This window comes from Lepisosteus platostomus, chromosome 21 (genome assembly GCF_059453375.1).
Source record: "Lepisosteus platostomus isolate fLepPlt1 chromosome 21, fLepPlt1.hap1, whole genome shotgun sequence".
Lineage (NCBI taxonomy): Eukaryota > Metazoa > Chordata > Actinopteri > Semionotiformes > Lepisosteidae > Lepisosteus > Lepisosteus platostomus.
Window position 1 is genome coordinate 3,369,586 of NC_142631.1, and position 13,080 is coordinate 3,382,665.

Consider the following 13,080-nt stretch of genomic DNA (forward strand, 5'->3'; position numbering starts at 1 on the left):
ACATTTCACCACAATCAGAGCGCTCCTCAGAGCATTTCGTCCAATCTGTGGCAGACTAGACTAGCAGGGTTGAAATGTACAAACGTAGTATCGGTATGTCTGAAGAAATGTTTCTCTCAATTCTAAACATCAAATGAATCACAGGAGGGGACTTACAGCAAAACAGAATGGGCAAGTCGTACCAGATCGTAGACGGAAAATAATCAAATCAGTTTTTTAGTAAATCTTACTTTGCCTCAACGGTCATTATACTACGAAGGGAAACTTCTTACTTTAAAGATAACAGACACTTACAGTTTGCTGATTAGGATACTTTATAGTATGCCGAACACCTCTGCAATATAAGTAAATTGTAAAATGACAGCGTGCAACTACACCATGCAATTACTGTACATCAATGCACAGAAAGTAAAAAAAGAGCAAATGATGGGATGAAAAGCTTGGATCAACGGGCTCCTAAAAACCTGATGAGCTACACGGCCTGCCGTTGTTTACAAACATTCTTATGTTCTGAGATAATGAAGTCCAGACTGATATGAGACGTTTAGTCACCAGTGCTGGAATACTACTATACGTAGTTGTTATGGAACTTAAATTTGCCTTAATGCAGGAGAAATAAATCCTACGAGTATCTTGCCAAACACCCTGTAAGATACAGAAGGTCACGTTAACCCTTATGCCGCCATCGGGAAGGTATCAAGAGTGTCTTATTTGTGTGAATCTACTCTGTCGAAACGCAGAACGTGATGTGGTCTTCTGGGGGGAAAAGATAGATGTCTGGTCTGTTTGTTCCAGGACTGCCCTCCATCCGCCCGCAGTTTCAGAGAAGAACAGTGCTCATCTTTCAACTCGCAGGTTTACAACGGCCGGAGCTACCAATGGAAACCTCTGTACCCTGGTAATCTCCCATTTTCCCCGCTACTGCCTACATTTACTGCTATTTTCTAACTGTTGCTAATTATTGAGCAGATCTCTCCTCTGAGCTCTAAAAAGAAAACTTGCATTCTATAAGGTTTTTTCCTTACATGAAAGAAAACAAATTTCACTAGTTCACATATTTACAACCATATTGCACCTTAAAACAATAACAGAAGAACATTTTAACCATTTTATTTTGAAGAAACGGACAGAACACATCTCTCATTGCTTTATCAAAACACCACCAAATCAAACGGGTGAGTGCTTTGTAGCAGAATCTACAACCCTTGTTCTGAAGATCTCCGATCCAACAGGTTTCAAAAGTCACCAGTATATCACCTGTGTCTAAAGACACGGAGCAGTGACTGTATATCGCAATCAATTAAGCAAGTGGTTTGTAACTTTCATAACTTGAACTTATTACTTAATGTAATCAATCTCAATACCCTTCAATTCTTTAGGACCAACGTTCCCTTAACCGAAATATTTAATTGACCAATAATCTACAGGTGTAGCCAATTTAAAAAAGGAATGCATTTAGGGCGATTAATTGAAGAGAGCTCTCCTGGACTTGTGTTGAAGACCTTTATCTTACAGTATATTAAAACATTCTAGACAGAACTTGAGCACATTGAGCTGTGCTGACCTCTTCACATTAAAGTAGAAGCCTGAGAGGAAAATGCACTGCAGCCATCACATTCCTCCAACAGACTGTAAAACAGGTGAGAAAGTGCTGCTGCATGGATAGAGATAAAACTCCCACTGCATTCAGGCTCTTTCATGGGTGGATCATGCCTTTTAATAATAATAATAACAGCTTACACTTATATGGCGCTTTTCTGGACACTCCACTCAAAGTGCTTTACAGGTCAGGGGGAATCCCACTACCACCACCAGTGTGCAGCCCCACCAGGATGATGCAATGGCAGCCATAGTGCGCCAGAACGCTCCCCACACACCAGCTCTCAGTGGGGAGGAGAGCAGAGTGATGAAGCCAGTTCAGAGATGGGGGTTATTAGGAAGCCATGATTGGTAAAGACCAGAGGGAAATTTTGACAGGATGCCTGGGTTATACCCCTACTGTTTTTGAGATATGCCATGAGATTTTTAATGACCACAGAGAGTCAGGACCTCGGTTTTACGTCTCATCCGAAGGACGGTGCCTTTTACAGTATAGTGTCCCCGTCATCATACTGGGGCATCAGGACCCAAACAGACCGCAGGGTGAGCGCCCCCTGCTGGCCCCACTAACACCTCTTCCAGCAGCAACCTTAGTTTTTCCCAGGAGGTCTCCCACCCAGGTACTGAGCTCCAGTGGGGCTGCCAGCTGTGAGTTGCAGGGTGATATGGCTGCTGGCAATTTTTTTTTAAATTAAACACTCTATCAACAAGCTAAAACTACAAAAATCATTGAGCAGATTGACTGTAGTCAATCTTCAAAGGGACGTTAAAACGTCCAAGTACACAGATACTGCTCCTAATTCATCACGGTCTTCAGGGGGCTTTCAGGACTGGCATTGTAAGATGAGGACCGCTACAGGCACGTGGGCACAGTGGGTTTATCCCGAGCCCAGACTGGTATCCTGGGAATCTGGGGTCCTGCTGGACTCACCACACCGTTGCTACACACTAGATGGGAGTCTTGTTTTGCTGTCTGTGCAGATGATTATGTGCACATCTCCAGCAACCCCTGTGACCTGCACTGCACCACAGCGGACGGCCAGAGGCAGCTGATGGTGCTTGCCCGAGACGGGACGTCCTGCAAGTACAGCGACTACAGGGGGGTCTGCGTCGACGGCAGGTGTGAGGTTGGTGAACAGTCACCAGGTTTTCACTTCTTCCATCACCTTCCGTTCTTAACACAGGAAGAATCCACCCCCCCCTCCCCGGACTCCTCAAACCCTGACATAGCACCCAGGCATCGCCGAGACATCACGTCACCCATTTGGAGTCATGACGGATCGAATTACCCACTGACGTTTGTGGAAAGGAGCAGAGTGAAGAGATAGCAAAAGGGTTTTCTCAATGACGCCGGGGGGGATTTAGGGTGGGAAAGGTTCGGCCTGAACCTTACTGCAGGATGGAAAAACATTCCCACATCCCGAAATGTAACCTGGTACCGTCATGGAGGGCTCAGTTTCAACCACAGCCCTGCACGTGTCATAATGCATTCTGCAAAACTCAGAAGACAGTTGAAAGTCACCTGTACAGACGCATTCATCTAGTTAAAAAACAACCAACACAACTGTGTTTATGTAGACTGCACTAGAATTTGTAACAGTACTTAAGTAGGTAGATGCTTCTGGTACTTCTCTCTAATCCTATAATACAGTTATAGGAGCATCAGAAATCAGTCAATTGTACCAACATGGCTCAAGGAACCATGTTGCTCAGAAACCAATTATAACTCAAACTTGGCTCGGGGGCAACTGTAACCAATAATGAACCGAATCTCTTAGTTACCATCCTTGTGATGGATAGCCAGAGCATTTGTCACAGAATTTTCTCCAATTTAATTTCTTTTTATTGTAATTTTCTACCATAGACTTACAAATGTGCATTACTACAACACAACCGCAGTAAAACAGTAGTAGAAATCACAGTAAAGGGGAGAAAATACTTCAATAAATTTCGCACACCAAACTTTCACTGGAGTAAACGTGGCTCATCAGCTGCTGCTACTTAGAATTTCTCCAGGTTAGGGATGCCCAACCGGGAAGTCCGCAAATGTTTATGAGCCTCATTAAATCAGCATCACCTTGAGAACTGGAAAAAACTGTTTTAAGCCAATAATTAGTTAAACGGGGTTGATGAGAGCTGAGAAGTTCGTAAAGCTGGCAAACAGCAGCCCTCAAGTACACGCCGGCAAGTTTGGGAGCGATCATGTCGCCGCAGAGCCGTTTACCCCACTGCCTTCCTGTGCTGTGTTGCAGCCCATTGGGTGTGACGGGGTGCTGTTCTCGCCACACACTCTGGATAAGTGCGGAGTGTGTCGGGGAAATGGGAGCAGCTGCATCCGAGTCACTGGGAACTTCCGGAGAGGAACTTCCAATCTGGGTAAGGATCATCTCCCACTTCCACTTCCCGACGCCCTGCGGACATGAAGAAAAGCCCGAGGCTATCAAATGGTGCAGACACACTGCTCCTGGGAAGATGCACAGCAGTATGTAACTTTGATCATTTGCTGCCATGTACTTAGGAACACAGTCCTAAAATGGTACCTACCCAGTGGTGTGTACACCTTTTTTTCCCCCCCAGAATTAAAACATCAACACTCAGTTGAAATGCGCCACATAAATCTTTCACAATGCTAATTTAAGAGCAACTCCAGACAGTTCAAATGTTCCAAAATGAAAAATACACATTAAGAGTTTGTTCTTCCTTTTCCAAAAATAAGTGTGGGAACTCAAAAACACTATATCAATGCGGTCCTTTGTGTGGAACCACACAGCGAGGCTGAGAATACTCCCTGTTATTGCCAAATATTAAAACAAAATCTATGTATTTTTTTAGCATCAGACATGATGCAGTCCATCATTAGTTGTAGCAGGCTGCGGGTAGATGACATTAAGTTTAGGTAAAGAATTAATACCTTAAAACACAAAAAAAAAACACTGAGCAAAACACTACTCTGTTGCTAACCTATGCTGATATTCTAACCTGAAATTATAGAGCTTTTATAAGGTAAATTTAAGCCAGATCAACTTCCTCCCCAACCCACTGGAATGGCAGTAGTATGGATGGTGCTGTAGGAAACATGCTCCTGAAGTCCCGGGGTTGTTTTCACAACTAGAAAAGTCTTTAAGCACACGGGGCCTCTAGAAAATGGGGAAAAAAAAGGATATACCGTCTCTGGGAAGTAAAAAAAAAACATGCTTTTGTTTCTGCCTACTCAGGTTACTCCTTCATAACTCAGATCCCCGAGGGCTCATGGGACATCCAGATCATAGAAAGGAAGAAGTCTGCTGATATTTTGGGTGGGTACTTCCTGACGGCGCTTGCTCGCAGTCGAAACCGCCTCCCTCCCCACCCCCTGCCCCTCCAGCTCCACACAGATACAGCTGTGTGCTACCGAGAGGGAGAATCCGTGCCTTATTCACCAATTCCTGCGGCAGAGCTGCTGTTGCACTGGGCCGTCCCGCGCTTAGAACACACTTCCATCTCCATTAACAGAACACAGGGCTCATTTTCGTGCCTCTACCTCTCCCTCAGCCCCTGCACGAATACACCCTGCTCCCCTCACAAACATCTCGGCTGTTATCACAGGCTGGCTTCTTTCTTATCATGGTGAGATCTCCAAACTAGGACTGGTAAACAGGATGACCAATACTAACAGCCCTCCCAGACATGCAACACACACAAGCTTGTGCAGAAAGCAGCAGAAATGGTTAGGCTCAGAGTTTAGTGCCACTCCCAATGAGTCCACTGTCACCAATAAGTAGACAGTAAAATGAAGGTCTTCTGTGGTCTGCATGTGCTCTGTTCAGCGCCATGAAATTACAACCCAAACCCACTTTAGGACATGACTAAAGGTAGTCATAAATTGTAATTACAGGGCAGTAGGGCAAAGAGACAGAGCGGTATTTCAAAACTAGCTCCATTTCGCGTTGCTAAAGCACGGCCTTTTCCGACATTGCTAGGTTTTGACAGGTCAGTACGGCACAAAGCAGGGAAAGCAGATGTAAACTTCCAGCGAGTCCGTTAATGTACATTCCAGAGATCCAGCCATGATGACAGACTGTGGACCCGTAACACATCATGCTGGATTAAACTATGTGACTCACAGACATAATATATAAAAATAGATTGGGAAGAGAAGAAGTTTCTTCTTTTATGGGTTTGGAGTGATGAGGTGGAGAGTTCTATTTGCAATAATCTTAATAATTTGACCAGGCTGGTGCATACATTAGCTCCTTTTATTAGTTCCCCAGGTCCCTTATTCTGATGTCTCTCACATATCACTGCTCCCTCTGGTAGAACATTATTCCCTCTCTGAAAATAGGTTTGTAATGTACACTCCTGCTCTGGTAATCACAGACTATTATCAAAATCCCAAGAATGATTTTTAGAGACGTTCCCGATTTTACAAGTCGCAGCTACAAGTGGGGCCGATTTCCGTCGAAACTTACACTGTACACAAAGATCCCTGTGACTGGGTTTCATTTTTCGAAACCAAAAAAATTAACATTGACGTTTTTTTTTTTAGTCTCCCCGGCTTTTAAATTTGAAAGTCTCCCCGTCAGAGAGTTTTGAGTCTGGGCTTTCTGTGCAAAAGTAACTCCCATATCCTGACGAGATGCGGGAGTCAAGTGTCGTTAGAACCTGACACACCACTCGTCCAGCGGACGCCAACCGTGGGCACGCTGGGGTTCACAGGGTGGGAAAACGGCAGACGGTGTCAGCTCTGCGTTTCGGAACAAGGCTTGCAATGGCCTCACCGCTCACGTGGGCGGAGCGGTGGCTCTGTGGCTCAGGATCTGCGCCTGTGACTGAAGGGTTGCCGGTTCAAATCCCACGGCTGGCAGAGGAATCCTACTCCGTTGGGCCCCTGAGCAAGGCCCTTCACCCCAACGGCTCCAGGGGCGCCGTACAATGGCTGACCCTGCGCTCTGACCCCCAGCTTCTCTCCCTGTCTGTGTGTCTCATGGAGAGCAAGCTGGGGTCTGCGAAAAGACACATTCCTAATGCGAGAAATTGTATAGGGCTAATAAAGAAACATTACAAACATTACATTACATTACACGTGGGTGGCCAATGGTGGACGGTTCAGACTGCAAGCTGTGCAGCGCCGTACAGGCCAGCGGCAAATCTCGCTGACCTCCCGATGAGCTGGGAAGGGCCTGGCAAGTCGCAGGAGTCGCCGTTATGTGGGAAGGCCCGCGGCCGACTCGGCTCCCACCCCCTGCAATGGCAGCACTCACCATGGTCCCAGCTGTCCAGCGACATCCCGGCCCCCCCGCGGCAACTTCAGGTCGTTGAACGTGACCTCTCCCCTCTTCGCTCCACAGCGGTGACCGATCAGGCTGGGAACTTCTTCTTCAACGGGGCCTACAAGGTGGACAGCCCGCAGAACTTCCACGCCGCCGGGACCATATTCAAGTACCGGAGGCCCACAGACGTGTACGAGACCGGAATCGAGTACATAGTGGCGAAGGGCCCCATCGACCAGGCGGTGAACGTGCTGGTCTGTATGCAACTGTATCTGAGCTTTCGGGCCACATCACCAGAGTTCTGTGCTGCTCCCACCATCATCCCCCCCCCATGGCATTTGTAGAGATCGAATCGCGAGCAGGACATGTTGAGTAAAAATATATCAGAGCATATTACACGTGCACTAAACTGGGTCTTTTCACAAGGCCCCTTTGCTATGCAGTATTCAAAAGATACGCCAAGGGGGTGGTCTTTCTCGTCTTCTTTATTTTCCATAGGGGGTGTAAATCAGCAGATGTAATAATCAGGTGGATATTCAGTTCTAAGGTTTCAACAGTGCCGACGTTATTTGTAAGCAAAGCAAAAGGAGCAATGAGGTCATAACCAATGAAAAACCGCACTGTAGATTTGGGCACTGACTGTGATTGGAGGAAAACAAAAGAGCTTTGTTCTGCTCTAAGTTATGACTCGGAATTCAGGGGACGCCTGTAATAACGGCTGATGCAGGAACGAGTAATTGGAAAGCAGATATGGCAGAGGGGAGCGGTGGCTCTGTGGCTCAGGATCTGCGCCTGTGGCTGGAAGGTTGCCGGTTCGTATCCTGTGGCCGGCAGAGGAATCCTACTCCGTTGGGCCCCTGAGCCAGGCCCTTCACCCCAGCTGCTCCAGGGATGCCGTATAAATGGCTGACCCTGCGCTCTGACCCCCAGCTTCTCTCCCTGTCTGTGTGTCTCATGGAGAGCAAGCTGGGTTCTGCAAAAAGACAAATTCCTAATACAAGAAATTGTACACAGCCCATACAGTGATCTTATCTACCCTCTAAACTGTGCTCAACTCATTCATGAGTATCATTAGTGTGCAGAAGCACCAAGGTCTTGCTGCATTGCAGGTGTGGAATCAGAACGGCAGGACCCCTTACATCACCTACGAGTACACCGTGCTTCGGGACCCCGACGACCCCGCCCCCCAGTCCCTCTTCTTCCCCGGGGCGGACGGCCAGGGCCTAGGGGGAAAGAGCAAGGGCTACCCCTCTGCGGAGGCCGACGCCCTGCTGCCCCACAACGCCAGCGCCAAAGGCACAAAGGAGCAGGGGGAGAGCGGGAACCAGGTGCTGGACAAGGGGCCCAGCCTGGGGGCCACCACCGAGAGCAAGGGACAGGAGACCAACGAGGTGTACGAGGAGGCCATCGACTGCGAGCAGGGAGCACAGGCCAAGCCGCACTACACAGGTAGCCTGCATGCTTTATTTCACGGGGACATGAACAAGGAGGAGCTGATGGATGGAGGGGGGTGGGGGAGTCAGAGGGAATCACATTTTCTCCGTGGCTCACAAACACATCCTCTAATGGGGCCCGGAGAGTGTTTTGGTGCCCGGCAGGGAAGAAGTTACGCAAGAACAGTCCACATTCAGAACTGGCAAATGCAACCCAGATAAGTGTGTGTCAGGGAGCACGTGTGACTGACATCAATCAAATGATCGACTTATTATTCTTTACTTCTTACCCCTTTAATGCCTAATTTGCCAAGCTCTCAAAAATATAACTGTGTGCACGACTCCTCTGTCTCAGACTCCACTTCTTTAAAGGTTGTCCATCTGGACAATTCCAACAGAAATGGTTGAGGAAAAAAAAAAACTCAAATGCCTGGAGCGTTTCGTGCTGGCTCCCTCCCTGCTCCCCTTAAAAACCAAGCAGAGGGGGTGTCACAAGTAGCTTTCGATCTGGCCTCTTCTCTTCAACCCCAAAAGGTCTTTCCCTAAAGCTCGGATAAAGGGGGGGAGGGAAAAAAGCATGGGAAAAGGAGAAAAGGATCTGGGAATGGTTCACTAGACAAATCTTTGTTAAAAAGAAAAAGCCCAAGTCGTGGGTTTTTCTAAAAAGCACACTTGCAGCCCCTATGGAGGCATGCTTTATTCATGGGGACATATACAAAGAGGAGCCGACGGATGAAAAATTCAGAGGGAATCACATTTTCTGGTTTGTAAATCCATGGATCACAAACACATCCTGTAATGGGGCCCAGAGAGTGTTTTGGTGCCTAGCAGAGCGGAGGTTATGGAAGTGAGAGAGCGCTGCCTGTAATGGAGAAAGCCTGGCCCTGCCCCAGTTGTGCACAGACCCCGCACACGGGAAGGCGGCCTTCTGGCAGCCCCACTGGAGCTCAGCAGGTGGGAGCCTGGTCAGTACCTGGATGGGAGACCTCCTGGGAAAAACTAAAGTTGCTGCTGGAAGAGGTGTTAGTGGGGCGAGCAGGGGGCGCTCACCCTGAGGTCTGTGTGGGTCCTAAAGCCCAAGTATAGTGACGGGGACACTATACTGTAAACAGGCGCCGTCCCTTGGATGAGACGTAAAACCGAGGTCCTGACTCTCTGTGGTCATTAAAAATCCCAGGGCGTTTCTCGAAAAGAGTAGGGGTGTAACCCCGGCGTCCTGGCCACATTTCCCATTGGATCTTACCAATCATGACCTCCTAATAATCCCCCTCTATGAATTGGCTTCATCACTCTGCTCTCCTCCCCACTGATAGCTGGTGTGTGGGGAGCGTTCTGGCACACTATGGCTGCCGTCGCATCATCCAGGTGGGGCTCCACACTGGTGGTGGTGGAGGGGATCCCCATTACCTGTAAAGCGCTTTGAGTGGAGTGTCCAGAAAAGCGTTATATAAGTGTAAGCAATTATTATTATTATTCAGTGCCGATCTTATCAGCACCTGTCTAAAAGAAGACAACGCACTCCCCGCCACTGCCAAAGCAACACCAAGGTTTCTAACTTATGTTAAAAGTCTAAATTAAGCACCGCAGACTCCTACGCTGTAGTAGCTAACTTTGTGGACCCGGTCAGTTGGACCTAAGGAAAAAAAAAGCATCACTGGCTTTTGCGTGACTCAGGTGCTTTTCAACAGCGGGACTATGACAGCTTGGTTGCAGAAGACAGCACGGTGCAATATTGTGGGAAATCGGACTTGTTCCGTTCACACATCGACAAGGAATCAAGTCACATCCTTGAAACCCTACTGCATGATCCGCATTGATATCCATTTAAGAAACAAGGAGCAGCTTAGCAAAGTAACGACTGCTTGTAAAAGTGATGTAAATAACGCACCCGCTGAATTCAAAGACTTTCTGTAGTTACCATCTTTATAAGGCCAGGCGAGAAGGCAGAGAAGAGGCTTTGCATGGACACCAAATTTCCTCCTTGCTACAAGTCCTTTTTGCAGAACTCGGATAATCCATTCTGAGCAAGGGAGCCTTGTTCCAAGGGGAATTGGGTTTCAACATTTCACATCAAGACCACTGACCTGATCTCTGCCGCCTCCTCTTCGCAAGTCCACCAGTCCGCTACAAAGGAAGATGCCATGTCTCTGTGTGCATTTATTTTACCCTATGACACAGAATGGAAGATGACAATACTGGAAAGGATGTGAAGCTTCATCCAGGGTGACCCAACCCAGTACCTTAATTATTCAGTTGATAATTTCAGGGATCAATATTGCATGAAGGGATGGGGTTGTATTACATTTCTGCCATAGCGGGGTTCGAGATGCCAGCACGCCGGAGTGGCTCTGGCCTAACCCTTGCTCAATTCCTCGCCCTCTCCGCCGTGCAGAGCTGAACGGCAGCAGACCCAACAGCGTGGGGGACCTCCTCTTCGAGCCCTCCGAGTCCACGTCCGCAGAGCTGGTGCCGGACTCGCAGAACCTCATCTGGAACATGCTGGCGGGGGGCCCCCTGGGCTCCAAGAAGCTGGTGGCGAACGTGACCACGAACCGGCTCTTCGCCGCCGCCGCGGCGGCGGGGGGGGCGGGCTCCCCCGAGGCCGACTACGCCGGCGCAGAGAGCGGGGCCCCGCGCTTCCTCAACGGGACGCTGCAGGAGCTGACGGCGGGGAGCCGCGGCAACGACAGCGGAGGCCCCGCCTTCGCCAACGGGACCACGCTTCCGGGCCAACCCACGGGCAACCGAACTCAAAAGACCAGGTAAAGGAGGCGGCCCGAGCTGCTTTAATCCAGCAGGAATTGCAGGTAGCCCTTGAGTCGGCAATTTCTGAAAGCCTGGGACTATTTAGCCAGCTAGCAAATTCCCCCAATTCAAAGATCATGTCTGATTGGCACCGTGCAGTCGCTTGACTACTTTGGCGAGCGCGATTGCGATAAGGCAGGAAAAAAATCCAAGCTCCTGAACGCCTGGGCTTTAACCACAGGACCAATTAACACACCGCGCCATGAGTGAATTGACAGCCCCCCCAGATGGCCCCCGAAAGCAAGCCTCCTAATGCCCGGCTCTTCTCCATATTGGATCACACACTTAATAGTAATGAACAGCCCGCAAGGCCCCTGGCCACAGCGTGTTCCAGGTTCCAAAAACAGCGGAGTTGAAAGTCTTTTTTTTTTTTTTCCCGAGCTCCTAGATTCAATTTCCCACCAAGAAGAATTACTGTACAGGAGGTACACTCCACTCACAGGCCTGAGGTATTCCTTCCCCAATAGAAAAACGCGGCGCGGCCAACTTCAGTAAATTGATCCCGTCTGAAAACCGGCCATTGTGGCCGACACTGGCTCTACAGCACCCTGGGCCAACTCACCTCCTGTTAAACCGAGCAGCCCCCCAGTGTCCGGGGCCACACCGGATACCTAGAAAACCACAGCACCCCCCCCCAAATCAAAGCAAATCTAAAAACATGCACCCAATTAAGCAGCACATTCTAGCCCGATGGAAAAGCTCCTGCCAGCAACTTCATGCAGTAAAAGAAATACACTCAGGATTACCAGCTCCAGTTATTTGCATTCACTTTTATTAAGCATAACATAACAAAAGTGCCCGATGCTTCTGTAATGAAATTTTCTGCAATCTGTGTTGTTTTCGATATAATATGTAACCACCACTGTGAAGCCAAGAGGATGTTAGGGGTTAATGCCCTTAACTCCCACATATTACAAAGCAGCCACCTTAATGGGGACATAATTTGGGTGACTGGATAGTACATATGGTTATACAGGGTTAGTCAGAATGCTGTCGACACCTTTGACAGTTTATTACAAATTAATTACATGGGCTACTGTGACAAAAAAAAAGGTTTCAAACGAAAGCATAAATAGCAAAGTTTCTTACAGTTACCTTACAGTCCTTCGCCTTCTGTGGGGGAGAAAACAAAACTTTAGTGAAATAAGTGGTTTTCATACTCGTCGACAACATTTTGACTAACCCTGTACATCTATACTGTACATAAGGTAGGCTTACAAAAAATGAAGATACAAGGAGTTATTTTGCAAACTGCTTGTAAAGTTGGAATGTGTTATTTCAAAAGTGTAAATATATTTTCCAATTTTTAATACAAGACAGAGCCTGTGGTATTTTTAATTATGAAACCCCCGATTCCCCTGGGCCAAGAGAGGGAGTGTTTTGGCCTCACGAAGGTCAGTGACTCAAGACACCTCTGACGCACGAAGGAGTGTTCATCGCTGCTTTATTCAGATATAGATTTATTCAGTAGCTACAGAACAGTGATAAATTCACTGTGTCGTACAGGAACTGGGGATTCTTTGGTTTGCGAAGACAGATGTTCTCAAGTACTGTTTTTTCAATTAGGACACCTACCATACACACGCCTTTCTTGACAAACAACAGGGTGCTGACTGTTATGAACAGACGTTTCTGACTGAAACACAACCCAGTCGCGCCAAGATCATGATATGATCTGGAAGCCTGGGCTTTAGGCATCTCTGTATTTATTTACAAATCCCCGTTTTTAATGATCACCAGAACAATGAAGAAAGGACAGGTGTCGGAGATGTCTACTGTGCCACTCTTGCTACAGTGGCTAGAGTCTCCAGCAGCTCTTGTGCACCCTGTTGTGAAGTTTTTACTACAGACTAGCCAAGTCTGGGACTGCAAAGGCTGCCTTGTTCTGGCCATCCCGAGCTCAGGTCGGGAACAGGAATCCACTGCAGGCTTGCGCTACATTTTTCTGAGTGCTATAAGACATCCGAAGGCTGCGGCGCAGGCAGCCAAGATAA

At 48.0% G+C, this 13,080-nt stretch overlaps 2 protein-coding genes across 3 annotated transcripts in view; one reads left to right on the forward strand and one right to left on the reverse strand.

Annotated features, from left to right (window-relative positions):
- Nucleotides 1-3,934, reverse strand: part of mymk (myomaker, myoblast fusion factor) — a 29,454-nt gene extending 25,520 nt beyond the window's left edge. For both annotated transcript variants that reach the window (XM_088615353.1, XM_088615352.1), the window contains exon 1: nt 3,824-3,934. The gene's annotated coding sequence lies outside the window, so the exon portion shown is untranslated. The remainder of the gene's footprint in view (nt 1-3,823) is intronic.
- Nucleotides 1-13,080, forward strand: part of adamtsl2 (ADAMTS like 2) — a 42,127-nt gene that overhangs the window by 13,584 nt on the left and 15,463 nt on the right. The window contains exons 5-11 of the mRNA XM_088615350.1: nt 796-898; nt 2,581-2,726; nt 3,852-3,975; nt 4,815-4,895; nt 6,927-7,102; nt 7,958-8,297; nt 10,674-11,043. Coding sequence (XP_088471476.1) covers nt 796-898; nt 2,581-2,726; nt 3,852-3,975; nt 4,815-4,895; nt 6,927-7,102; nt 7,958-8,297; nt 10,674-11,043 — 1,340 coding nt within the window. The remainder of the gene's footprint in view (nt 1-795; nt 899-2,580; nt 2,727-3,851; nt 3,976-4,814; nt 4,896-6,926; nt 7,103-7,957; nt 8,298-10,673; nt 11,044-13,080) is intronic.